General features: G+C 46.1%; 1 protein-coding gene and 1 long non-coding RNA gene across 3 annotated transcripts in view; both read left to right on the top strand.

Moving 5' to 3' along the window:
• The first annotated feature begins 916 nt into the window (after positions 1-916).
• Positions 917-13016, top strand: LOC118023697. The gene is made up of 4 exons (XR_004682875.1): positions 917-1393; positions 3919-4706; positions 8471-8656; positions 9819-13016. It is a non-coding gene; the product is annotated as an uncharacterized LOC118023697 (long non-coding RNA).
• A 1549-nt stretch (positions 13017-14565) lies between these two features.
• CBFB (core-binding factor subunit beta) overlaps positions 14566-27066 on the top strand; it is a 55692-nt gene continuing 43191 nt past the window's right edge. For both annotated transcript variants that reach the window (XM_035025036.1, XM_035025037.1), the window contains exons 1-3: positions 14566-14890; positions 15110-15196; positions 20211-20327. In XM_035025036.1, coding sequence (XP_034880927.1) covers positions 14813-14890; positions 15110-15196; positions 20211-20327 — 282 coding nt within the window. In that variant the 5' untranslated portion in view covers positions 14566-14812. The remainder of the gene's footprint in view (positions 14891-15109; positions 15197-20210; positions 20328-27066) is intronic.

Here is a 27066-nt window from a genome sequence, read left to right as displayed (position 1 = left end):
TATTTATCTTCACAACAACCGTGTCATGGATTTTATTATCTGTATTACAGATAAGGAAACAGACACAAGACATAAAAGGCCTTGCTCCAGGTCATGACCTAGTAGTGGCAGAGTGGGAATTTGACACAGGCCTGTCTGACTCACCCTGCCACTTCCATCCAGACTTGGAGCAATCCCTGAGGGAGGATGGTCCCCAGAGGAGGTGTGGCAGCTCTCCTCTCAGGGGAGGCATAGGCAGCAGAACATCCCTGCCCACCTCTAACCAGGGGACAGTCAACCAAACAACCAATCAGTGGGACCCTGAGTCAGAGCTAGGAGCTCAGCCGCCTGGAGGGTGGTCCTGGACAACCTGTGCAGAGCCCCACAGGGACTAGCTGGGCTTGAGTGCGGACAGGATACCCTGACCTGGAGGTCCAGAGGTCTGACTGCAGGTTGGTCCAGGCCTGCTTCTGAGGGTCCCTCAGTTCCCTCCTCAGGCTCTCTCACATGTCTGGGGAAGGAACCTTCTCCAAAGAGCCACTTGCCCAGAGGCTGTTATCTCCCAGATCGGAGGGTGTGCGGCTGAGGAGGGACTAGGGTTCAGTCGGCTCAGCCAGGCTGCCCCAGATGCCAGGCTCATAAAGGACTCCCAGGGATACCTAGGACCTTCTCTCGGAATTGGAGCCTGGAGGAATTCCCGTGGTCAGCCAGGATGGTGGGCTGGCCCCCTGCCCCCACAGCCCCTGCCCCACACCCACCCTGTCCTCTCAGGAAGACTCCCCTCTTGTTGTGCGCTGCTGCCCCCCGCCCCCACCACTGGGCGGGGAAGGCTACCTACTGGCTTGCGCCCACCTCGGCTTCCCAGCTGCACCCGAGTCTCCGACGGCCACCCAGAGTTGTTCCTAAAGTCCCTGCCAGGCCCCATCCCGCGGGGAGCAGTTCTCAGATCTTGGAGAAGGCCCCAGGGCACTTGAGAGGCTTTTCCCTGGGTTGACGCGGCGTGCCGGGGCCGCCGCGAGGACGAAGGCGCACGGACGCAAAGCCAACGTAGAACAGCGCGCACACGCGGCTCCCGCCAGCGCCCGGCTCCGGAGCGGCGCCCGTTCCTCCCCTCCGACACCCCGCCCGCCCCCGCCCCGCGAAGCAGCAAATACGGCGAGGGCGGCGGAGGGAGGGCCAATTAGTGCGGGAGACGCGGCGCGTCCGCGGTGCCCGCGCTGACCGCAGCCCCCGCAGCGCCGCCGCCGCCGCCGCTCTCCGGGCCCGGGCAGACAGCGCCGGCGGCCTGGGAGCCCCGGGGGACCCGCCGTCCCGCCTCCCGCTAGCGGCGGTGATGGATCCAGTCGCCTGGCGCGGGGCCAGAGCCCGGGCGGACGCGAGGGCGCCAGGAGCTGAAAGTCGCCGCCGTGGGGGCGTGAGTACGGGGGGGGGGGGTGGAGGGGGGGGGGAGGGGGGCGGGGGGGGGGGGGGGGATGGGAGGCAGGGGCGGGCAGCGGAACGGGGCCTCCCTCCCGGGGAGGACTCCTGCGCCCCTGACGGCCCGTGCCCATTGCGCCAGCCAGCAGTCGGCGGGCGGCAGGCGGCGCGGTGGGACGGAGCGGCCCCGGTCTCCGGCAGGCGACGCAGGCGTTCGGGGCAGGGGTGGGCTCTGCCCAAGGCCCTTGCGGTCTCGTGGTTCTCCTGGCTTCAGGCTCTCCAGGGTCCCGCTTGGGCTGGCCGCGCCCAGAGCACTTCCCTGCTGGTGGCCGTGGAAGCCCATGCTGGCTAGTGCCCCCGTGGCCGGGAGGTGGGCAGGAGTTTGGGTGGACAGCACAGGGCCACAGGCGCTCATCACCGATGGATGAGTCATGGACTTCCTCCCCAGGGTCCCGTGCCGTGACTAGCCACCTGTGGACTCTAGGAGACCCAAAAGGGATCAATCCTGCCTTCCAAGAGCCCACAGGCTGCCTGGGGGGATGCTCCAGGGGCTTGGCCGGGATCCCAAGCTTATGGAAGCTCTGAGGTCCAGGGAGGCATCAGGTGAAGGAGAGGGGCTGGAAGAGGAGCAGTAGGGTCAGGTGCCACCACTTCAAGGCTTCACCTTCCCCAACTGGCCCCTTCCCAGCCCAAGCTGGACACACTGGAGCCCTGTAGTGAGGGACAAGGGAAGCCTATGCCCAAGACACCCTAGATGAGGCTCAAGTTTCTAGAAGGGAAGATGCGGTGGGGGAGGGTTCAGGAGAAAGTTTCACAATTCTTCTGTGGGACTGCCCCATCAGTGCCACAGGGGCCTGGGTTAAAGGTGCTGAGGCTCCTGACCAGTGCTGGATGCAGTGGCATCGGGTACAGAGTGGCCTTTTCTCTGTGCCCTCTGCCCCCAGCCCTCTCACATCTGGCCTTGGTAGGGAGGGGCTGGCGACCTGCTGTGGGCCCTGAAGGGCCCCACTTCCTGTGAGGGAGAGGACATCACTTTTCTAAAGGAGTCAGAACTCCCCTTTCCATATACCAAATGCATTAACTGTGTGGAGAGAGAAAGCACCTGTGAGAAACTGGCGTATGGGGACTGAGTGAGGAAGGGACGCAAGTGACAAAGACGCCACCTTGAGTCCTTCATGAAATGAGGTGCAAGTATATTAAAGCATGAGGAAGAACAGAGCCAGATAAAAGAGACAGGGAAAAAATCCACCCAGAAAGTCAAGGGCGTGGAGGGAAGAAACAGAAGCAGGTGGACACACACGCAGACAGGCAAATGGACAGAGAGCCAGGGCAGTGCTGAGGCTGTTCAGGCTGCGAAAGAGAAGTACCTGGGTACTCAGACGGTGGCAGTAGGCAGGGATCTGTTTCTCATCCCAATTGCCTGGCCACTGAGACCTTGGGTGGATGACAGAAAGGGTCAGCGGGAAAGGCTGTGGGAGCACAGTGGAGATGCTGACGTAACTTGGGTGACGTGGTGAGTCAGAGAAGTCTTCTGGAGGAGCATCTGAAAGGACCAGTAGAAAAGAGTGGAGGGTATGGAGGCGGGGGGGGGGGGGGGAAGCTGTGTCAGCTAGAGGGCACAGCAGGAGCAAAGGCTTGGAGATAGGAATTAGCCTGTTCCATCCCAGCAGCTCTGTGTCAGTGTGGCCCATACGGGAGGGCTAAGAGGGGAAACGGGCCCAGAGCTGGGGCACCAGGTTTGTAAGCTTGGGAGAGGGCATGGACTCTACCCTGAGGCACTGGGGAGCCATGGGAGGGAAATGTTCTGGTCAGATTCACCTTCCAGAAGGATCTTTGAGATTACAGAATCTAGAGCAACCAAAGGAGGAGAGTAGAATTGGAGGAACCAGGGGAGGGCAATGCAGAACTAGACAATGAGTCCTTCATAGAAGACAGCGAGAAAGTTCATAAAGCAGATGGACAGGACTTGGTGACAGATGAGGGAAGGGGAGGTAGAAGTTGAGAGAGACTCCTAGATGTCCTGTTGTTCCAAGGAGCTTTAGACAAAAGCAGGAGGCCAGCTCTGACCACTCCCCCTCTCCCCCACCGGAGGGCTCCTGGGGGCACTCTGGCTGAGAGCTCTCCCACCCAGCCCAGCCTGGGAACTCATCACCCCCTCCTAGGGCCTGGGGGACCCCAGCCCCTACCCACCAGATCCAGGAAAAACCCCAAGGGGATGTCCTGTCCAGGGTGGGGACATAGGTAGGGCCCAGTGTTGCTGGGGAAGACCCTTCTCTCCTCTCCACCATGGAAAGCTGGTCAGGACAGGACTCTGGCCTCCTACTCTCTAAAATCACAATGATAACTTCATGGCCACAAGGAGCTGGGTTTGGGCCCATTGGTCTGTGGGGCAAATGGGAAGGAGAGGAAGACCCATTTGAAGCCTGAAAGAACTCAAGATCAGATGGTCTCACAGAGCAGAGTTCAGCATACCTATTTTCGGATGAATATTCTTATCTGGGCCTGTTCTGTGTGTGTCCTCAGGCAAGCCCCTGCCTCTCTGGGCCTGCTTCTCCTCATCTGTGCATCTGGGAACAATCCCAGTGGGACCCTACTCCAGCCCCAGTCTCCTCCAGCTGTGGTCCAGGACTTATCCATTCCCAGCTTTTAGCCACAGGTGCTGGTGGAATAGCATGCCAGTGACCTCACCAAGGAGCCACTGCATTATGGATCTACTGTTAAGGAGCAAGAACCCTTTTGAGGGGGAACCTGAAGGTGGAAGAAAAGCCGTTCCGGAAATTAGCATCAGTGGCAGAAAAATTCATTAAAAGCTGGTGGAGACACCTGTGGCGGATTTATGTCTCTTAACTAAGGAGCAGCTCTTCTGGCCTGGAGGAAGGACTGTGGCTTCCAGGTCCTTTCAGAGACCCCGGGCCCAAGACTCTAAAACTCTGGCTCTGTTGCTGGGCCTCTCAGCATCTGCCAGAACACCACCGTCAGTTTGCTACTCCCGAAACATGGAACTCTGCTGTGCTAGGAAAGGCCACTGATGGGCAGGGATCTTCAGTTTTAATACAACTGTTCCTCTGCTGTGTGACCTCAGACATTCAGTTGGCCTCTCTGATCCTCCCTGCCAGGAGAAATCCTAACTGCCTAGCTTCCAGGCGACCAATCCACCTACAATACTCAGCACATCTGGGAAAAGAATAATTTTCTCAAAGAAGGAGGATACCCAAACAGCTCTTGGTAGTGGGAATCTAATGTGAGAAGCCGGGAAACAGCCAGGAACCCATTGTCCCAGGCGGCACAGGCCTCCCTCCCACAGTGTCCAGGTAGGGCAGACAGACGAGCTATTGCAGCACTAACCTCCAGGGGGCATCACTTACCTGGTTTACCATGTGAATGAGAGCCTGGCTGGGACCGGAGCTCCAGCCCTGCCTCCTCTGGGCTTGCCACCTACACACAACCCTTACACCACACATGCCTCTGACTGGGGGATTGCTTGGTCACCACCTAACCAAAGCAGCCACATTGGGCAGTCTTTGCAGCCCAATGCACTCCCGCCAGCCCATCCTGGGCTGCCTTCAGCTCCCAGAGCTGGTCCAGCCAAGTCATTCAATGCTAAAAGAAGCAAGATCCTTTGAGAGAGCTATGGACATAGCAGCCCCCAGGGCCTCAGGGAATCCCTTCCGGGGTCACACCTGTCATTCTGTCATTGCCTCTCGCCTGGCTCAGCTACAAAAGGAGGCAAGCCACAGGCAGCTACCCTCTGCTGTAGGAGAGCATGTGTTCCTTTTCAGGGCCCTTCTCAGCTCATTTTATGGTATTTTAACTAGACCTTGTATGAACTCAAACTGTTATCCCAGGCTTCCCTTGACTGCCAACATTTATAGTTGGATTTGTATCAAAGCATAGAGTTGTAAACATCCTAGAATTTCAGAGCCAGAAGGGACCTTTAAGATTGTCATAGCCACCATTCTTTCAGAGCTTGTAACCTTGTGCCAGGCACTAACCCAGGTACCGTCTGGTGTTTTTGCCTGCCCAGTACATCCATTCTTGCAGTATTACCCTCTCGACAGCAATTCAATGTCCACAGTTCAGGGATGAGCAGGTAACCCAAACTATTAAAGCCTATTAAAGTCAACCCAGGATTTTTGTGGGAATATCAGGAAAGAGCAGTTCTCACCATTGGAGGGTAAGTCAGCATGTGAATAAAACTAAAACAGAAAAACAGAACCAAGAGACCGAGAGAGACAGAGACATAGACAGATTCCTGTGCCAGTGCTTGAACACGTGGATCCAGCCATGCCTGAAGTCACTTATACACCTAGAGTTATCAGCTAAATGAGCTAATACATTCCCTTTTTTGTGTGAGCCCATTTTTAAAAATATTTATTTATTTATTTTAGAGGGGAGGGACAGAGGGAAAGGGAGAGAAAAACCCAAGCAGACTTCATGCTAAGTGAGGAACCTGACGTGGGGCTCAGTCCCACAACGCGGAGATCACAACCTGAGCCAAAACCAAGAGTCGGATGCTTAACCAACTGCGCCACCCAGGCACCCCCGTGTAAGGCAATTTTAATTGGGTTTCTGTCCCCAAAACAGTCCTGACAGATACAAGTAGATGACTTTGTCCTCAATTTACAGATTAAAAAACTAAGTAACCAGCTCTGGGATCTTAGACAAGTCATGAAAGCTCTCTGACATCAGGTTACTCTAACAAAGAATAAAGAGACTGAATTTTTTCAACTTCGGGACACCTCTGCTCTTCTGGGATCTCTCTCTGTGCTGTACGCTCCTAAATGAGATAGTCACTTACTCTGAGTCCCGATTTTCTGAGCTGCAAAATAGGACAGTAATTTCTTCTCTCGTTACTTTGAAGAAGTTTGGGAAAGTCCAATGAGAGTGTTTGGAAATTTACTTTTACTAAAGCAAATGTTATATAGTGTCCATATTTTACAAGTGAGGCATCTCAACTCATACCAGACAACCACTGTTGTCCCCAAATGGCTCATGTCTCTTCCAAAACAAAATTTTAAAGGCTTTTAAAAATAAAATTTAACAGGGGCGCTTGGGTGGCTTAGTCAGTGGAATATGTGACTCTTGATCTCAGAGTTATAAGTTTGAGCCCCACATTGGGTGTAGAGATTGCTTAAAGATAAAATCTTTAGGGAGCCTGGGTGTCTCAGTTGGTTAAGCATCTGCCTTCGGCTTAGGTCATGATCCCAGGGTCCTGGGATCAAGCCCCGCATCGGGCTCCCTGTTCAATGGGGAGTCTGCTTCTCCCTCTACCCCTCCCCCCCGCTCGTGCTCTCGCTCTCTCTCTCAATAAATAAATAAAATCTTTTTTAGGGTGCCTGGGTGGCTCAGTTGGTTAAGCGACTGCCTTCGGCTCAGGTCATGATCCTGGAGTCCCAGCATCGAGTCCCGCATCGGGCTCCCTACTCGGCAGGGAGTCTGCTTCTCCCTCTGACCCTCCTCCCTCTCATGCTCTCTGTATCTCATTCTCTCTGTCTCAAATAAATAAATAAAATATTAAAAAAAAAATCTTTTTAAAAAATAAAATCTTTAAATAAATAAATAAAACTTAACAAGACCGTAAAACACATTTATAAAGTGACCTCCCCACAGCGCCTCATTGGCCAGACTCTCTAAGTCAGGTCAGACCCAAGCATACTAAGGGAGATGGCACTGGGTGAAGCTCTCTTGGGAATAACTAGTTGGCACTGTTACAGGTCAAGTGCTCTAGAAAGTTTTGCTTGCAAGATGTTTATTTTTTTATTTTTATTTTTTTAAAATGTTTATTTATTCATGAGAGTCAGAGAGAGAGAGAGAGGCAGAGGCAGAGGGAGAAGCAGGCTCCCCGCCTAGCAGGGAGCCCGATGCGGGACTGGATCCCAGGACCCCGGGATCATGACCTGAGCCGAAGGCAGACGCTTAACCATCTGAGCCACCCAGGCGCCCTGCAAGATGTTTATTAAAGAGTGCTCTTGGGGGGTGCCTGAGTGGCTCAGTCGGTTAAGCGGCTGCCTTCGGCTCAGGTCATGATCCCAGGGTCCTGGGATCGAGTCTCATGTCGGGCTCCCTGCTCAGCGAGGAACCTGCTTCTCCCTCTCCCTCTGTCTCCTGGCATGTGCTCTCACTCTCTCTGTCAAATAAATAAATAAAATATTTTTTAAAAATTAAAAAAAAAAAGGAGTGCCCTTGGGATCAAAACATGTTGCTGGGAGAGGAAAAAAGCAGAATTGGGTAGAGGAAGAAGTCAAGCTATACTGCAGCCCAGCAACAGTTTCAGGTGACTCTAGGGAGCCCTAGAGCTAATATGACCCATCAGCATTGCTCTGCTGGGCCTTTACACACCCCTCCCCCATCACTGAATATAAGCTGCCCAGAAAGAAAGAATGACTTGCAGGTAGCTCTCTGTAGCTCAGGGAATCCCAGAAAGGGCTGAGAGCAATCCCAGCTGCTCAGTCCTTCACTGAAGAGGGATCTAGGTGGCTCATCTCTGTGTCCATCTCAATCACCAACACTACCTAAGCTGCAAGGCTTCCTGGGAGCTCCCCTGGGGCAGGAGGAGCAAGCTTCCCTAGCATCAGGTGGGCTGGGGAAGCTATCAACGGTGCCTTTGAGGAGGTTAGGTCCAGTCTCCAGGTCAGGCATTGGTGTGGGGCAGTCATTCTCCCAGCACAGTTCTCAGAGGCCTCTGACCCCATGTTTTGTTGGGGTTTTTTTGAAGATTATTTATTTATTAGAGAGAGAGCATGAGAGGGGTGGGGGGAGGGGCAGAGGGAGAAGGAAGCAGGCTCCCCGCGGAGCAGAGAGCCCAATGCGGGGCTCAGTCCCAGGACCCTGGGATCATGACCTGAGCCAAAGGCAGACACTTAACCCACTGAGCCACCCTGGCGTCCCAGACCCCACATTTAATGAAAGAGTATGAATTTGCCTGGCTGAGAAAGGGGGAAAAAAACAAGCTACACTGAGGAAGTTAACCAGGACTAGAACAGTCTGAAGCCAAATTCATTGCCCATTCACTCAGAATTATCATCTAGAAGAAGAGAATTATTGTCTGTTTTATTTGTCCCTCTTGTGTTCCTAGAGGGAAGGAGGACTGGTGAGGAGGCTATGGGCTAGTGATTCTGTCTGCCTATTTGCAAGACGATATTACAGCATGATGGGAAACCCTGCCTGCTAGGATGGTTTAGAGCTTGGAAAATTTGGGGAAGAATCCAAGAACAGGACATGGTGTCGAGGCATCATCAGCACGGAGACAAAAGGAGAGAAGGTAAGAGAGGATGCATTTGGATTCAAGAGTCGATAATGAGCCAGAAGTGAATGTTGAATTATTCAACCTCCTTTATTGATCCATTGATCTTTATCTGCAGGTCTTGGTTTATTGTTGGTTGGCATTTCCTGTGTCTGAGACATTGAGAAGAGAAATGGGGGGAGGAAGGGTTTTTAAGACTCAAGAAGAAAGAAGAGTCAGTGCCAAAGAGAAATTTGGCAGCAGATACCAGGAACCTTAAAATTCCCATACCTTTTGACACAGTGGTTCTACTTCTGGAAATTGACCCTAAAAACACTATCCAAATCTTTTAAGAAAAACCAGTAAGCACCATGATGTTCACAGAAGCCTATTTTAAAACAGCAAATAATAGGAAACAACCTGAATAAATGCCCAATAATAGGAGATCAGCCAGGATGTCATTAGGAGTTTTATAGGATTACATGAGAAAATATTTATGCCATAATGTTAGGTGATAACAGAGCATTCAAAACTGTTCCTATAGAACATCATAACTATGTGAAGAAATGTAGATGGAGAGAGGCTAAAGAACATATACTTAAATGTAGCAATGATTGTTCTGAGGTGGTGAGACTCTCTTCCTGTATTTCCTAAATTTTCTACAGAAATATGTGCAAGTTTTAAATAAATTTAAAAAATGCAAGTGTGGGGTGAGAGACACTCATATGAAGGCTGCACAGTAGTAAAATGAACATAAATTAGTGGGAGCCAAATCCTCACAGGGTGCTGCCATGTCCTACATGGGCTGACCCCAATGCATCGACGCATCGTATGGACCCAAATGATAGAGTGAGGGACCCAGTGGGGTAGTCAGTCTATGGAGGACAATCAAAGGCTCCTGAACTTGTGTTTAAAGAAAAAGTGTGAGTTTTCACAGCAGAGAAAGGGGAGGAAGTCATGCTAGACTGAAGGTACAGTAAGAGCAAAGGCTCTGAGGCATGTGGGAAGGTAATCAGGTCGGAATGGCTGGATTGCAGCATGCCAATGGGGATAATGATGGGAGATGGGATTGGAATGGAAAGGAAGTCATGAATGCTGGGCTGAGGGCCCTAGACTTCCTGCCATAGGCAAATCAGAGGCTTGGGGGAGGGGTTTGGGGGGAGGGGCAGTGCAGTTAGAGCTCACCACTGCCATTCTCTAGTCCCCTAGACTCGTCTGTTTCCCATCACCAGCCAGAAACTTGGAGAGCAGGGGAGGAGAAGAGGAGCAATCCCAAATAACCCTCGAAGACTGGTCAGCCAGGCCTCCTGACCCCAGTCTGGCCCTCTTCCCAGATTCAAGGCTCGGTCACCATCCCCAGGCATCCAGACAAAACCCCTCCGCCTCCCATGACAAAGAGGCTCATTTGGAGCCTGGGCAAGATTTGCAAACGTCAAACTTGTAATTACAAGGATGAAATCATCTGGTTCCTTTTAAGCAAACGGGTTTATTGATCCCAACACTGAAGAAATGCTATTCTAGGGAAACTTGCTCCTCTCGGTTTTCCTCTCCCTCTGGGATGGCTGAACTGGTGGGGGAGGGTGGTAGGGGAGCTAAGAAGGGGGAGAACCTCCTGGGAGGGGAAATTCTTAAGGGCCTAGGGGTGAATTTTATGGTGTAGATAAATTATATCTCAAAAAAGAATTCTTTAGGGCCCAGGAAACAGCTTAATTTGGCAGATGACACCCTCATTCTGGACTTAGGCCCATCTCCATCCCCAAACTAGAAGCTAGGTAGAGCTGGGGCTTTAGGAGCTGTGCCAGCCATTAATTTCCCTTCTCTCCCACCACCATCAAGTCTCATTTGCGGCTCCAGATCCTATTTCAGCTTCAAGATGGCACAATATTTCCTCAGTAACTGGAGGGAAACTGTTTCCTTAGAAAAAAAAAACACACTAGAGGCTCAGGGGCCTGGGAAGACCTCACCCTCTCTATGAGGAGAGGCAGGTGTGGGGAGCGGCTGACACCAGACCTGGATAAAGCCATCCTTTCTGCCAGACTTAAGGAGGCAGGATGTCTAGGCCTTGACCTTCCAAGCCAAGGAAGGACAAACAGCTGGTCTCAGGGGACAGGAATGCACAACCGTCAAGGTCAAGAAACACATCCTGCCACAAGGCCCACAATAGGATCCCTTCATTCAGCCCGTTGGGGACCCTTTGGGAGCATGGTCGGGTGCTCCAGGAGGAATGACCCCAGTTGCAACTGTCCAACAGTTTGCAGTTCAGCTAGAGAGACGAGCAGCACTTTTGGCAGCTCTACCAGCGGATGTCTTAGGGTGGAACAGTTAAGAGCAGAGCCCTGGGATTGCCAGCCCTTCCGAGCCTCAGTTCCTTCATCTGTAGAATAGGGTCAATCATACCAAAATGCAGGGTTATGGTGAAGAGTGAATGAAGATGATCTATCCCAATGCCATTTTGTTATCTCTAATGAGTCAAGGTCTTGTCACCGTCCTATGTTCACTTATTTGTTGTTTCAGAGTCTCTATTTCCTCATCTGTCCGATTAGGACAAGAAAACTTGTCTTAGAAAGTGGTTCTCTGAATTAACTGAGATAAGGGACATAAAAGCACCCAACTCACAGCTTCACAGTTGAGCCGAACAATTGAGAGTTCTCATCCCCTGCTCAGTGTTACTGTGCATTCTCTGCCCACCCATTCAAGATCAGTCAGGGAGTCCTATAGGAGCAGCTGCCCACCCAGGAAGATAAGAAAGAAGAGGCCCTGGGCTGGCTGAATACTTAGGAAAGGAAGGCTCCAAATGGCAGGGCTTCAGAGAGAATTGGCCAGGTTTTTGGAGTGGGAAGGGTGTTTCTAGGCAAAGAACAGATACCCACAGGCTTCCATCTATGGACCGACCCTGCTAGAGCTGGCTCTTTGCAAACCCCTCCATAGGGTGGTGCCTGGACCAATCCATACCCAGCCAGACAGAAACACAGGGTTAAATACACCTGACAAGGGTGAACTTTTCCTTTATTAATTTCTTTTCATCTCATTTTTGAAGTAAGTGAAAAAACTTTCACAACAACAACAAAAAAGGCATACAGAGGTCAGCCGAGGAGATGGCCTCCTCCAGCCTGCGGCCGGTTTCCCAGTCGTCCTGGCTGGTTGGACGCCAGACAATGCCCAGTGGGTTATCCTGTGGCCTGGAGTTGCCAAAGGCTGTCTGTGGTGCTGCTGTTCTGGATTTGCCTGGCAGGCTTTCTCATCCCTTTCCCTCAGGACATCATTCCCCACCCCCATGAGGCTGACAATTCATGTGCTCTGCCCTGCTCTGTACTCCCACCCCTCCGCCAAGATCGGCTGCAGGTCCATGAACCCTACCCGGACCCGCTGGAGTAAGAGTGCTGCCGTGTGGATCATTCTTTAAAGACAGAAATGGAAAATTTTATACTAATGCCTATCTAAACAGAATATGGTGGTGCCAAATGGTGTGACATGGGATATACTCTCTTCCTACCATGGAGGCGAACATCAGGAACTCTGCTCCCCTGGCCAGTGGCCTTCAGATGGTCCTGTTGACTGTCTGAAGGCCACATCGTTCTCCTCTCATTTAGACAATGGCTGCATTGTCCTAGTGTCCAAAGGTCTTGGCTGGACTGGGGAAGACTTAAAGTAGACACAGCAGATGGATGAAAGTTTCTGTTCCTTGTGAGGGACTTAGTTCTGCCTTGGTGCCTTGGGGTGAATGCTGCCTCACCCACCTCTCAACATAAGTTGCAGATGTTTTAAGGCTGGTTTTGCCTGCGCTTTGCCTGTGCTGATTTGGAGTTTCCCTCTCCAGTTTCATCAGAACCCTTAGGCAACAAAATAAAGATGGTATCCTTTGCCAGATGTAGCTGATAGAAACTGCTCAATGGGCCCACAATGCACTCTCATTCCCCCCTTTTGGAGAAACTGCTCTTCCCCTCTTTCAATCCATCAGGTTCTATCTGAGGCTGCCTATCCCAGGCCCCCCAACCCCTGGTGGGAGAGCATGTGACATAAGCTGGCCCATGTCATCATATCAGCCTGGACATGGTGATTTGATAGAGGGAAGAGTATGTGATCCAGACTGGGCCAATCAAAGTCCTTCCCAGAAATTTTATGACTTAGAGATGTAGAAGTGGCTGCTCCCATCCTTTGCCAGGAAATGGCTGCCAATGAAGAAAGCTTGAGAAAGTTAAGCAGTGAGAAGAAATGGAGAAATGGAAAAGAAAAGGAGACTATCCCTCCTTCTGTTTCATTTATTTACTTACAATAAAACAGACCCCTTTCTACCTTTAAGTTTGCTTGAATTGGGTTTCTGTCACTTGCAATTGAAAGAGACCTGGGCGGCGGGGAGCGGCGCCTGGGTGGCTCAGTTGGTTAAGCAACTGCCTTCGGCTCAGGTCATGATGCCAGGGTCCTGGGATCCAGCCGGCATCAGGCTCCCAGCTCAGCGGGGAGTCTGCTTCTCCCTCTGACCCTCTCCCCTCTCATGCTCTCTCTCACTCTCTCTCTCTCTCAAAAAAATAAAATCTTAAAAAAGAGAGAGAGAGACCTGAGGGAAGATTCTGAGATAGATGGAGGCCCAATGGTAGTGTTTGCTGACATCCGTATCTATACCCTTTCTATTTGTGCACACTCATATATTCACACAGGTTTCATATGGACTGGGAAAGAATGCCCTTGGAGACAGTTGATTGTAGGTTTGCTATTCAGAAAGTGTGTTTGTTAAAACCACCAGCCTACAGGTTTGACTTCGCTAAAAACTCCCTCCCTGACCTTGGGCAATTGATTCATCTCTGGACCTCAGGACGACCAACCATCCCAGTTTGCCAGCCAATGGTTTCCTAGGACATGGGACCTTCACTGTAATAGTCTCTGGAAGACTGGACACTTGGTCACCCTAGCTCTGTTCCATATCTGCAAAACTGAGATTGAACTAGGCAGGGGTAGGAAATTCTGCCAAACCCTGCATTCAGGCCGACATTGTATCCTCACAATCCTTTGCAATATAGCCAGCTACTGTCAGTCAGAGTTGGCACCTATTTGCCAACCTTGCACTGAGTTTTTGACTCGCTGCAATTTTAAGGGTCAGAATTTATTGAGGATCATTTGAGTCAACCTCTGCCATAAATCCCATGTCAAACTCTCTCCAGCTTGGGCCAAATGACTTCCCTAAAACTTGTGGATCTTTTTTACAGTTTGATTGCACATTTGGGTAAATATATGGACTGGCATTAGGTTTACATATAATTCAGCTTTTCTTCTTTAGAGACTTAAACTTATTGAGTGCTCATTACCGTGAGAGCTTGTGTCTGTGTTTTGCAAATAGGCAAACTGAGGCTTAGCATCCAGGGCTTGTGTAAGGCTTGTGTAAGCAGCGGAGCGAGATCCCAGCCAAGGCCTGTCTGACTCCCAGCAACTCCGACCTTTCCACCATGATGCGGATTCAGTTGGATTCTGTGGTCTTTAGTCTTCGATAGGAAGAGCCTACATCCCTCCCCATCGGTTGTGGGACACAAAGTCCCCAAGGACTTAGGTTTCCTCACGTTCAGGTGACAATTTGGGGTCATTCCGAGCAGCTGAAGAGCCCCCAAGTTCCATACAGCCGACAGAAAGGACCCGCGCGGGCCGCTTCCCGTCTCCAAGGTCCGGACAGATGCCCGCAGAGCTGTTCTGCCCCGAGCAGCCCGCGGGCGGGCGAGGGAAAGAGGGCCGCGCCGCGGGAGGAGCTCTGGTTCGCGGCAGCCCAGCCGCCCCGCAGGCGGGCGGGCGGCGCATGCGCGGCGCGGGTCGCAGAGTTGTGAATGGTGCGTTTTGTTTGCCGGAGTTTGGGGCGGGCGGGCGCGCGAGGAGGAGGGGTGGGGCCGACCGGGGCGGGGCGGACGGGCGGGCTTGCGAGGTGGGCGGCGAGAGGAAGTGGCGGCGGCGGCGGCCAGGGGCGGCGAGTGCTGGGTTCGCGCGGGCGGTAGGCAACGGCTGAGGCGGCGGCGGCGGCGGCGTGGGCTGGGCTCGAGCGGGCGGCTGCACCTCAGATTCCCGGGATTGGGAGCCCACGCGGGCGGGCGCCTGAAACAAAGGGAAGCCAGAGTCAGGGCGCCGCGGGTGGGCGGTCAGTCGGTCAGCGCGAAGCCGGCCAGCGGGTGCCGCGCAAACCCGGAGCCCGGCCGGCCGGCGCGGCCTCAGAGCGGGAAGATGCCGCGCGTCGTGCCCGACCAGAGAAGCAAGTTCGAGAACGAGGAGTTCTTCAGGAAGCTGAGCCGCGAATGCGAGGTGAGGCAGGCGGGCGGCGCGGAGGCCGCGGCGCGCCCCGAGTGGGCCCGGGCGGAGAAAAGTTTGGGCGGCGCGGCCCCGGGCAGCCCGGCGGAGGGGCAATCTCGCCCGGGCAGCCGCCTGCCCGCAGACTCTGCTTGGCCTTATCTGCGGGCCGGGCGGGCGCGCAGGCGGCGTCGCGGATTTGGCTCCTGATTTCGGGCCGTCTCTGCCTTGCAGATTAAGTACACGGGCTTCAGGGACCGGCCCCACGAGGAGCGCCAGGCGCGCTTCCAGAACGCCTGCCGCGACGGCCGCTCGGAAATCGTAAGTCGGCGGGGCAGGGGCGCGGGGACCGAGGCGCGCGCGGGGCACTTGTTGCGCGGGGGCCGCCGCGGCCCAGGCCGGTTCCGGACGGCGCCGCGGACGCCGCGGCTCCCGGAACTGAGCGGGCGCCGTCTCACTTCCTACTCGGGATTCAAAATGCGAAACCAGACACTGGCGGGCCGCGTCCTCGCGGGGACACGCTTCTCTGTGGCCCTCTGCGGGCCGTTTACGTTTCCCAGACGCGACTCGGCAAACAGTTTGCCGCGAGTGGAACTCACACCGGAGCCCAGCTGAACGAGGAGAGGTCCCAGTGCAGGCTGTGTCCCGGATTAAGGGGTTGGGGTATTTGTAAGGGAGAAAACACCCATTCGGAAAAAGAATTGGGCTTCATTCAAGGATCTGATTTCTGGGCGAGAGTTGGTTTCTCAGGACGCTAGGTTTGTTGGTAAATTTGTACGTGAAGCTGTTTCCCCGCCAGTGTAGCCGAGAATCTTTATACCAGTTACCTATTGTCCCAATAGAGAAAAACAAGCCCTAAAGAATGAGCCATCTTATTTTCTTAGAATGTTAAGGCTCAGGAGACACAGAAAGAAACCATTATCTTTTTTCAAACCTCAAAAACGTCTCCCGTTTAGTGCCGCAGTTCCTAAAGAATTGCATGGATTTGCGAAACCCACAGTTGATCATGAGGCCTTGTTTCAGGTGGTAGATTGGGTGCTTCGCCTTCACCAAACCTTACCGTGGGGGGAAAAAATTCAAGTGTCTCATCTCCTTTTTGGTTTGTCCTATTGGAGGTGCTAACGAGGAGGGAATGAAAAAGCCAAAGGGTAAGTAGGAAGAAGCTAAAGAAAAGAGATCTTATTAATTAAAAAAAGAAAAAAGAAGTTGAAGTACTGTATAGTGGAATCTAGTTATCTACTCTGAACTGGGCCCATTGCATTTGCAGAGACTTGAAGCTATGGTGGAGTTTGAATTTGGGTTAACAATAGGAGGACATACTGGAACATTTATTTTTCCCACCTCCTTCATGGAGAATATATTTTATTGAAAAACAGTGCAAATACCATAAAATTCTCCCTTTTCATCACCTAAATCAAATTTATTTTAATTTAATTTTTATTTTTTTTAATATTTTATTTATTTATTTGACAGAGAGAGACACAGCAAGAGAGGGAACACAAGCAGGGGAAGTGGGAGAGGGAGAAGCAGGCTTCCCGAAGAGCAGGGAGCCCGATGCAGGGCTCGATCCCAGGACCCTGGGAGCATGACCTGAGCCGAAGGCAGATGCTTAACGACTGAGCCACCCAGGCGCCCCTAAATCAAATTTATTGTTAAGAATATTTTGCTATTTAAAATGAAGACTTTTTAGAATTGTATTACAGATGATGTGAAGATACTAGCTAAATTTATTAGGAGCTCTAGAATATTAGGTCACTAGTGCATGTTATGAAAGAAAATCTCCAGTTTTTAGCCCACTTCCAGGTTTCTTGAGTAGTTACAATAGTTGTATGATTAAAATGTCTAAGACACATACTTTCGGTTTTGGCCTTGAGTGGTAGAAGAATCATTCATTAGTTGATCCAGTGATTATATCATTCTTTGTCTGGGCTTCCTTTCGCGAAAGGTAGATGGTATACCTAACCAATGGATTTCCTGAAGTTAATTGATGTAAGTGTGAAAGATGAGGTACAAAGTACTTCATGATTTTTTAGAGCTGAGGGTTTTTTTTGGAAACCTAATGAAGTATAGCTATTAGGTTGTTTTCTGTCACATCAGGGGCTTTACTGCATATAATTATGAATTGGAAGTATAATTTAACCCACAGTAGATCTGAATTTTTTTGCTCTATTATAATATTACTGTAATATTATAGCAGTATTATAGGTTGCTTGTATTTATTGTAAGTTTCTTTCCAGGGATAAATCAGATATTGTAGGCCTTCCTCTTCCAGATACCTGATCCTACAAATTTTAATAAGTTCTTAATATCTGACAAGTATTAAAAGTTAAAGGAGGGTAGGTTGAATTCTGTGTAAGATTTGCAGTTAATATAGGGCGCCTGGGTGGCTCAGTCGTTAAGCGTCTGCCTTCGGCTCAGGTCATGATCCCAGAGTCCTGGGATCGAGTCCCACATCGGGCTCCCTGCTGGGCAGGAAGCCTACTTATCCCTCTCCCACTCCCACTGCTTGTGTTCCTGCTCTCGCGCTCTCTCTCTCTCTCTGTCAAATAAATAAAATCTTAAAAAAAAAAAAAAGATTTGTAGTTAATATTGCATATGTGTCTTAATTTGTTGAATAATGTTACTTTGTATTTGGGAAGGAATTTCACTTTTTCTAGTTCCCTCCCCCTTTGATTCAGTATTCTTCACATTTAAATTACAGGATCCCTAGCTCCTAGAGGGTGGAGACCACATTAACTTTGTGGTGTATACATTAATATACTCTCCTCTAAACAGGTACTCTGCATAACGCTTATTGTATTATAGGTTCTTGATTAATTGAATTTAGAGGTTACTTAATATAATGCCTAAAATTTTTTTTTTTAGTTAGGAACAGGCTGTGGCTTTTACTTATTTGGTTGTGGAAAATAGGTGTGTAGAAGGCATTATTTTGCCTCTTTTGACAGCAGCTATATACAGTAAAAATATGCATAGTTACCAAAACTATTATCGACCTTTCCCCCCTCTTTTTATTCTTTTAATTTTGAACATCTCCTTAGTGTATCATTGAAGTTAATGAATTTATTTTGTATTTAGGTAGATGTGATCATAACTATAAAACTTACCCAGACTCCTTATCATAGCATGAATAAAAGTGATTATGGGTAAGGGGTAGAACCTATTTGGTCTGTTTTATTCCTCACGTAGGTTCTTATTGTGGTAAGAGTGTTGGAGAAGTCTTCAACACTAATGGTAAATTAAGAGGATTCAGGTGTGGTGATGACTGTGACAGCCGTAAAAACTATATATTTGTAATCCTGAAGATGGAAGGGTAAAGGTATGTTGGATTGGCATAAGGTGTGTTATTAGTGAAACCTGTAGAATAATCATTGGGACAATCTGGAAATCTTACATATAGACAATGATACCACTGTATCATTTTTATGTTTTTGAACAGAATTTTCCCAATTGTTATGCATGTGTAGATATTCCATTAAAAAAAGAGTTCTGTGGTCAAATAAATTTGCAAAATGCTATACTAGAATGATCTGTTTTTACCACTTCTCTCTCAGAGAGAGGGATCTTGATGAGATAATGGGCATGAAGTGATGAAGCAGGAAATCTCTTCTGAGGTTGGTCTTCAGACAGGAGGTGAGGTAATAAGATCTATAGACTGTTTTTACTTAGCAGGGAGCTGATTTGGGGTACTCTGGGGGTGGAAGGATTTGTTACTAGGTGAATACTAAAGAAACATGCCTTGGGGATTTTGATACAAGGCATTCATTCATGGACTGAATCTCTTACCTGCCACCACTCTACGAATTTATTTTATTATCTGAGGCTGAAAAACTTAGCTCTTTTATCCAGCTCAAAACTGTTTCTCTTATTTAGCAAATACTTAAATGGCATTTGCCTGGTACTATTATAAGCACTTTACAAATAATTAGTGGGGAAACTGAGGTACAGCTAAGTAACTTGCTTCGTCATATAGCCTAGGCAGTGTGCCTTCTAGAGTCTGCTTTTCATTTGAACTATTGTTGGTTCATTTCACTCCACTTGTCTTTTAAACTTTGTGTTAATGGGGAAAGATTTTTTTTAAAGGTTAATGTTGTAATATTGACGTTTGTTCAGTCCCTATTTATATAAAATACCACAAGAAAGAGTATCCCAGTTGATTAGGTAAATGCCATTAAAGATTTCTATAGAGATTTAGCAGTTAGGTTGACAGTTGTACCTCCAGTACCAATAATAGAAATAGGAAGAATACATTTTTATCTCTAAAGAATCTAAGCTGTTAATCACCAGGGGTACTGGTGGATAGTTGAATCAGCTGATGGCTTTAAACAATTTGCCCAAAATGTGAACCCCTTCCTTTCAGTTGAAGACTCTTTGATTGGAAACAAAGTATGTTGTGGAACTTTAATTAGTAAAATAAAACAAACCAAAACCTTTTCTCATTTCATCCAAAAAAGAAGAGTTTACATTTAGGTGATGAAAAATGTTGTTTTTGTGTGTATGTGTGTGTGTGTGTGTGTGTGTTTTTCAAAATGCTTTTTACTTATTTCTTTGTTTCTTTCTGAATTTCCCTTGGGAAGAGGGACAATGCTATTTCCATTTTTTTACTTGGAGAAAATATAGTTAAATGACTTAGGGGCTACACAGAATACTTTATTGAAATGGTTTTAGATTGTTCTGTCTGTTGAACCATGCATCCAGATCTTATTATAAATATTAGATGAATACTCTTTTGTATAGTCAGATCCAGTTCTCCTAAAGTTAAATTTCAGAAAATGCATATTTTTTAAGTCACCTAAGGTTTTAGAGAGATGAGAAGTTCTGTCACATTACATGCTAATGTATCATTTATCAGAAGAGACAGTCCTGTGCATTTTTAACATAGGTTTAGAACATAGTGTTCCATTAGGCGAGGGAAATCAAGAGAAATTAAAATGCCTCATTTACACATCTTGAAATTGTGGTATGCTTTAAAATTCAAAATGTTTAGATCTTCAGTGATTTTCAAATTTAAAAATAGAAGTTTTTAAATTCAGGGATGATGGCTTCTGGTTAGACATTAGCAATGCGAGATCCTAACGTCAGCAAAAAATGACCTGAAAGAAAGTATTGATTCCATGTCTGATTTTATATTTAAGCAGCCAATGGCAAATGTCCTCAAAATGGAATCAGATGTTTGTAACTTAATACTTAAGAAAAATGATGAGTGCATGTTTTTTACTTTTAAGTATTCTCGGTGCTGCCTGGCTTAAGACAGAAACTGATGTAAAAATAAATGACTGCCTGCATAATTTATGTAATGTCCTGCTCCTGATCCTGTTTGTATTGATTTTTCTAAAAGGCTTTTGTGGCCACAGGAACCAATCTGTCTCTCCAGTTTTTTCCGGCCAGCTGGCAGGGAGAACAACGACAGACACCTAGCCGGGAGTATGTCGACTTAGAAAGAGAAGCAGGCAAGGTAGGAAACATTTCTTTGCATTTGAAATACTGTGGATTGTTCTATTAGAGACTATCGGAAGATTTACAGTTTAATGAAGAGATCTCAGGTGTGATTATATACATATATGGTCAGATTTGTTTTCATATTATAAGGATGTAATACAATTTTTTAAATCAGTGTCAAATTTTTTTGGTATCATTCCATTACTAATTTCATGTATATAATATTCATCATAGAAACTTGTAGCCCTTAAAGAGAGTAGTGTGCTTTCTTACATGTAATATTTAAAACTTAATTCCTTTAAAAGTGTTGACAGGCTATTTTTTGTTTTACTAATCCAAGTGATTCCGGTGCTGTAAAAAAAATTAAGAAAAATGGGAGAAGGCTCTGTAGGCATAAAATTTAATAATAAATAGCTCATGGGTAACTTTCTACTTCTGTTAATACTGCAAATTTAATTTTGATTAAAAAATAGTGTGAAAACTTTAACTTGGAAATAATTTTTTTGTTTTGAGGAAAAGCTGGGAAAAGAAATTGATGCCTTAAAATTTTTATATTGGAAGTTTAGGTTGAAGATACGAAATGTTTAAGCTGAGAGCTCTATTAAATGCTAACTTAGATGTATTACATAACTTTGTGACATTTAGTAAAAAATATCTTGGATTGGTTCATCTTTTAATGTAGAAGTTGACTCTTATTGAAATAAAATATTAAAGAAAAATATTTTTTGGCTTCATCTTATGCTCAGTATTTCTCCTGTTCCCTTTGTGTTTCTGTACCCGTTTTGATCAACTTGCTCACTTACTCTTCTAAGTATCGTCATGAATAACATAATCTCTCACTTTATTTGCAAAACATAATACATATATAATACAAAGGTTTTTGTATTAGCCTGTTTTGGGAAAAAGATTCCTGGTTTTGTATATTACAATGAAGACTTTTTGTTTAAATTTTATGAAATAAGGTGGGTTTGCTTTTTTTTTTAAGATTTACTTATGTATTTGAGAGAGAGAGAGAGGAGATAATCTCAAGCAGACTCCCTGCTGAGCAAGAGCCCAACCCAGGGCTCGATCTCACAACCCTGAGATCATGACGTGAGCCAAACCCAAGAGTCGGATGCTTAGCTGACTAAGCCACCCAGGCACCCCCGGATTCGATCTTTTGTGGGTGACAAACCAACTAATCTTTGGAGAGGGAGAGGGGAAAATAGATTACAGAATTTTTAAAAAGAGTAATAAGTGATTTGCTTTTCTCTGTATTAGCTTGCTTGCTTGGAAGATTAACAGCAAATGTTCCAAGTTTTACTGTTTGGTAATTCTTATATATAAGGAAGAAGTTGGGAAGTCACTGTAGGATTATGCTTTGTCTGTTTTGTGCATGTATGTGTAAGTCAATGAAGAAATTATTTTTTTCCTTGTTCAAAACACTTTCTTAACGTTCGTTTAACATGGTGGCTCAAATACTACAGACATAAACCAAAAAAAGTTATTTCCTCAGCTTTAATGCTAAACTATTTTGACACTTCAAAATGGACATCTCAGTGTTACCCAAGTCTGCCAGTATTTAATAACTAATAAATGGGTGTTAACTCTACTAGAAAGTATGTTTGCTTAAATTAATGTAATGATAACTGTTTACCAGATCGAAGACCACATTATTCTTGGACTTAAGCCATTGACATGTTTTTAGTTACATGACCAACAATAACAAAAATGTTGTATGACTTATTTTAGTGTTTAGAAGGTATGTTTTCAAATACAATTGATAGAACTGATGCAAGTTATCAGGACACTTACATTTTATTAATAGTTGTTTTAGAAGGTTTTTTTCTGTAAAAGGCCACGTATCAAATAGTTTTAGTTTTGCAGGCATGTGGTCTTTGTTGCAGCTGCTCAAGTCTGCTGTTATAGTGGAAAAGGAGCCATAGACAATATGTAAACAAATGAGTGTGGCTGTGTTCCAAGAATAGTAACAGTGGCAAACTCAGTGTCTTTCCCTCAGATTTAAATCTGTAAATGTTTATGTGTAGATTGTGTACTCTTTAAATATAATTTTTCAACACCTGTACTACGCCAGTAGGATCCAGAAGAAAAAAACATGTTAAGGCACAAAAATCAAAAACAAACAGGAAACTGCTAGTATATTGCTCCTTTCCAGTGGGATAAAGGATACCAGTGCATTTAGACAAAAGGTACTGACCCATGTTTTCTCAACCATGGAGCTCAAGCTATGGGGTCTTTTAATTTTCTTACTCCTTTTTTATGGTCTCTTTCTGATAGTCATTAGCTTGTATTTCTGTCCCTACAGGACTAGGACTAGGACTAAAAGCAAAGAAAAATTGAAGGGATTTCCCCAAATGTTAATTGTTTGCCTCTGCTTCTTATTTTGGATCGCAGATCAGCATCTTTTCTTCCACGTACTCTCAGCCTAATTACTTTCTGAAGCAGCTTAGTTCTCTTCCCCATTCACACCCAACTTTGAGGAACCTAGGGTTAAGGCTTTAGAGTTAGGCATAATTAAGTCCTGGCTTCATTTACTACTATATAACTTTGTGCAAGTTATTTAACCTTTATGGTCCTCAATTTGAACATGAGGTTAATGCATACTTCCCAAGATTGCCCTAGTGATTAAATAGTGTATAAAGTGCTTAGCCCAGTATCTGACACAGTTGCTCAAAAATTCATTCATTCTGAAGGTTCTTGTTGAACACCTGTTGTGTATACTGAGCATTGTCCTAGGCACTTGAGATGCATCAGTGAACAAAACAAAGATCCTCCCCTAGAGATTGTTTTATGGAAGGAGTGAAGGATAGACAGTATTCATAATAAATAAGTTATGTAGTATTTTATGAAGTGGTAGGTGCTCTGGAAGAAAAGAAAAAGTTGAATAGAATGAGGATGATTGAGGACCAGAAATGTTTGCAATTTTAAATAGGTTGGTCTGGGTAAAGAAGGTCATGTTTGAGCGGAGACCTGAAGGAGGTTAGGGAATGATGAGCCATGTAGGTATCGGTGGAAAGACAGGAGACAGTCACTGTGAAGGTCCTAGAGTGGGAGCATGTTCGTGTGTTTAATAAGCAGCAAGCAGCCCAGTGTGCCTGGAGTAGACTGAGCAAGGAGGAGGGTAATAGGAGATGAGATCAGGGAAATAACAAGGAGCCAGTTTATGTGACCTTGCAAACACCTGGATTTTTATTCTGAGTGAAATGGGGAGTAGTTTTAGGTTTTTGAGCAGATGAACAATATGATCTACCTTGGGTTTTGAAAGGATCACTCTAGCTGCTGGGTTAATAATAGGCTGTAGGGGGGCAAGAGTGAAGTAGGGAGACCAGTTTGGCTGTTGCTGTGATCTTGGCGAGAGGCTAGGGTAGTAGCATTGGAGGTGGTGAGAGGTGATCATAGTCTGAATATATTTTGAGATAGAGCCAACAGGATATGCTTATGGATGTTGGGTGTGAGAGTCGAGAATGACTCCAGCGTTTTTGGCAAGAGCAACTGGGAGTATGGGATTGCTGTCATCTGAGATAGGAAAGACTGTGGGTGGAGCAATTTTGAGGAGCAATTTAGGACATGTGTGTTTGTGGTGGTGGCTTGTTAATGCACTTCTGTTTTCTTACCGCCCACCCTTGACTTCTTTAAGTTAGGGCACTGCTTTCTCATAAGTGATCCTTCATCTGCTTATCCCAAGGGTTCAGGGGCCTGTTAAAAAGAATCAACTTTATTGAAGTATACTTGACATACAATAGAATGCACCCATTTTAATTATATAAATTTGAGTTTTAACAAATGTACGCACCCATGTAAACACTACCCACGATCAAGATAGTGTTTCAGTCACCGCCAAAAGTTCCCTTGTGCCCTTTTACAGGAGTCTGGGAGTGGTTTGGCTGGATGGTTCTGGCTCAGGGCTGGGACTGTGCAGTCTCTGAAGACTTGACTGGAGCTGAAGAATCCACTTCCAGGCTCACACGTGACTATTGGTAGGTGGCTTCACTTGCTAGTCATGTGTGCCTCTCCACAGAGAGAGAAAAGAATGAAGTCACCATGCTTTTTATGACCTATTCTCCAATCACTTGTGTCTTATTCCGTTCATTAGAAAGGAGTCACTAAGTCTAGCCCGCATTTGACAGGGAAAGAGGAATTCACATACATGGGTGTGTGAATACCAGGACACTGGGATCATTGGGGCTATCTTGGAGGCTGGCTACTGCAATATTCACTTAAATTTAGTGAACTCTGAAATATTAGAATGCTAATAGGAGACAGAACCTGCATATTCTCTTTGATTTGAAATATGGCTTTATGATCTAAGAAAATGGGCTCACCAAAGTCAGTCCTTTTATTCATTCTTTCTGCCTTTGTGTTCATAGGAATATTTTCAAACCAAAGGTCTTCAATAAGGAAGGCCTGTTAATGGATAACTGACCATAAATAGGTATTTCATATAAGATCAAATCAGAGCATTCAAGTTTATACCGTCTCTCAAATATATTTGAAACTTCTGCACCCAGGTGTCTAGTGAGCTGTCTGCATTGGCTCTTAACAACAATCTTTTTTAGAAGAGGTTTAAAATAAAACAATGTAGTAGAAAGAGCTGTCTGTCAAAAGACAATCATAGCTATTTTTTTTAACCTGGAAATGGGAATCAGAATGTCTGTCCTCTTCCTATACCTCATGTGAGGATTAAATGAAGTACTAGAATATGTGAAAATGCCTTTTAAATTGTAATACCCCATCCAAAATTAGGCTGTTTGATGGTTTTGTAGGGTGAAATTATAGGTAACTTAATTATGGAGTTTTAGTGCTATGGTGTGCCTTAGGTCAGCTTCACTTGTAACTGTACAGTGTTGGAACACCACATCTTTCCCAAGTGTCCATCCTGGTGTATTATAAACCCTGACAGCCAAAGTGTTCGTAATTCTGCCTGAATCTAAACTGCTTTTCTCTCATTTCGCTTTCAGAAGGCAAGGAAAGCAACCAATTGGAATTTAAGTCATTCTTAGTTAAATTTTTGTAGGCCAAGCAACTTCTAATTCCTTTGATCTTTCCTCTTAGGACCCATTTCCAATTGCTTTTTATTTCAAACAAATGTAAATGATTGTTTCACCATAAGTTATTAGTCTTGAATGGTCAGATTAATGGTTTTTGCATGCATTCTTTGTTTTATAAAGCCTGGGTTAGGGTTTCAAATTAATTACTGTATATGATTACTACATGATCCTAGTTTTTGAGTATAAAGATAAAGGGTATGAAAAGTATTTTATAAACTGAAAAAAAATGAACTTTTACAGTGCTACTGTTTATCATTTTTTCTGTAGAAATTGAGTATACTATCTAGTGTTACTACATTGGCCCCAGAGAAAGAGAGGTTAAAATTTTTTTTAACAGTTGCATTTCTATTTATAACTTCTGATTTTAGTTGATAGTCAAATAACATTACTAGCACACATTGAGAAGTAGTTATGAAGTATATGTTATTAGAGCAGATGCTTTTTTTTTTTTAAAGATTTTATTTATTTATTAGAGAGCGAGCGAGAGAGAAACAGCATGAGAGAGGAGAGGGTCAGAGGGAGAAGCAGGCTCCCCGCTGAGCCGGGAGCCCGATGTGGGACTCGATCCCAGGACCCTGGGATCATGACCTGAGCCGAAGGCAGTCGCTTAACCAACTGAGCCACCCAGGCGCCCTAGAGCAGATGCTTTTAAGAAATTTTGGTGTCTTATTTTTTTCTTCCCAGAACTTCTGTACTTAAAACTGAAATCTTTTATCATTCATTTTCATGAGCATAAGTAAAGCAAAATTTAACAGCATTTGATTTAATGAATGAGGACAGACTCTTGTTTTAAATGGTTTTTCCAGAGGTCTGTGATTCTGCTGCTTCTGGAGCATTTTGCTTACTTGCCTGCAGGATCTTTGTCCCAAAATAAATATTGTGTCTGTTTATATACCATCCACAATTTGGCAGGGTGTAGAGGACTCCTTGATGTTAGCTTTGAGAAATCCCTATTCAAGCTCAACCAGTTCCTTCTCCTCCTCAGACAGCCCAGTCACTCCAAATAAAAGATAGCTGTGGTAAAGCTTTGGAATGTGACTTTCCTCAAGAGAAATTGAGACAACTTTACAACTAGTTTGTCAGATCTAGATTTTAAATATGTCTATCTACTCAACTAAAATATGAAGTATATTTTCCAGTGTTTAGTTATTGGCAATTTGGTGCATTGGAATAAGTAATCTGTTTTTGTTTGTTTGCTTGTTTTAAAGCAGACATTTATTTATTTATATTATTTATTTTTTTCATCATGATAAGTATACTCTTCAATCTCCATGGTCTGTTTCATCCATCCCCCTTCCCCCTTCCTCTCTGATAACTGTCAGTTTGTTCTCTATAGTTAAGAGTCTACTCTTGGTTTGTCTGGTTTTCTAAAATATATTTTAAGTATACTATAATATTTTTTTAAAGATTTATTTGAGAGAGAAAGATCATGAGCAGGGGGGAGGGGTAGAGGGAGAAGCAGACTCCCTGCTGAGCAGGGATCCTGACGTGGGACTTTGTCCCAGGACCCCGGGATTAGGACCTGAGCAGAAGGCAGATGCTTAACAGACTAAGCCACCCAGGTAGCATATCCACACAACTATAATATTTAAATAACTGAATTATAAAGTTTAGAACTGGCAGCCTTACGCTTATATTTTTTAAAGAAAAGGGTTTTTTTGTTTGGTTCTTGTTTTTTTTAAAAGATTTTATTTATTTATTTATTTG

This window comes from Mirounga leonina, unplaced genomic scaffold (genome assembly GCF_011800145.1).
Source record: "Mirounga leonina isolate KUSES-001 unplaced genomic scaffold, KU_Mleo_1.0 Mir_180, whole genome shotgun sequence".
NCBI classification, from domain to species: Eukaryota; Metazoa; Chordata; class Mammalia; order Carnivora; family Phocidae; genus Mirounga; species Mirounga leonina.
The sequence above is the reverse complement of the archived record's forward strand: the minus strand, read 5'-3'. Positions and strand labels throughout refer to the sequence as shown.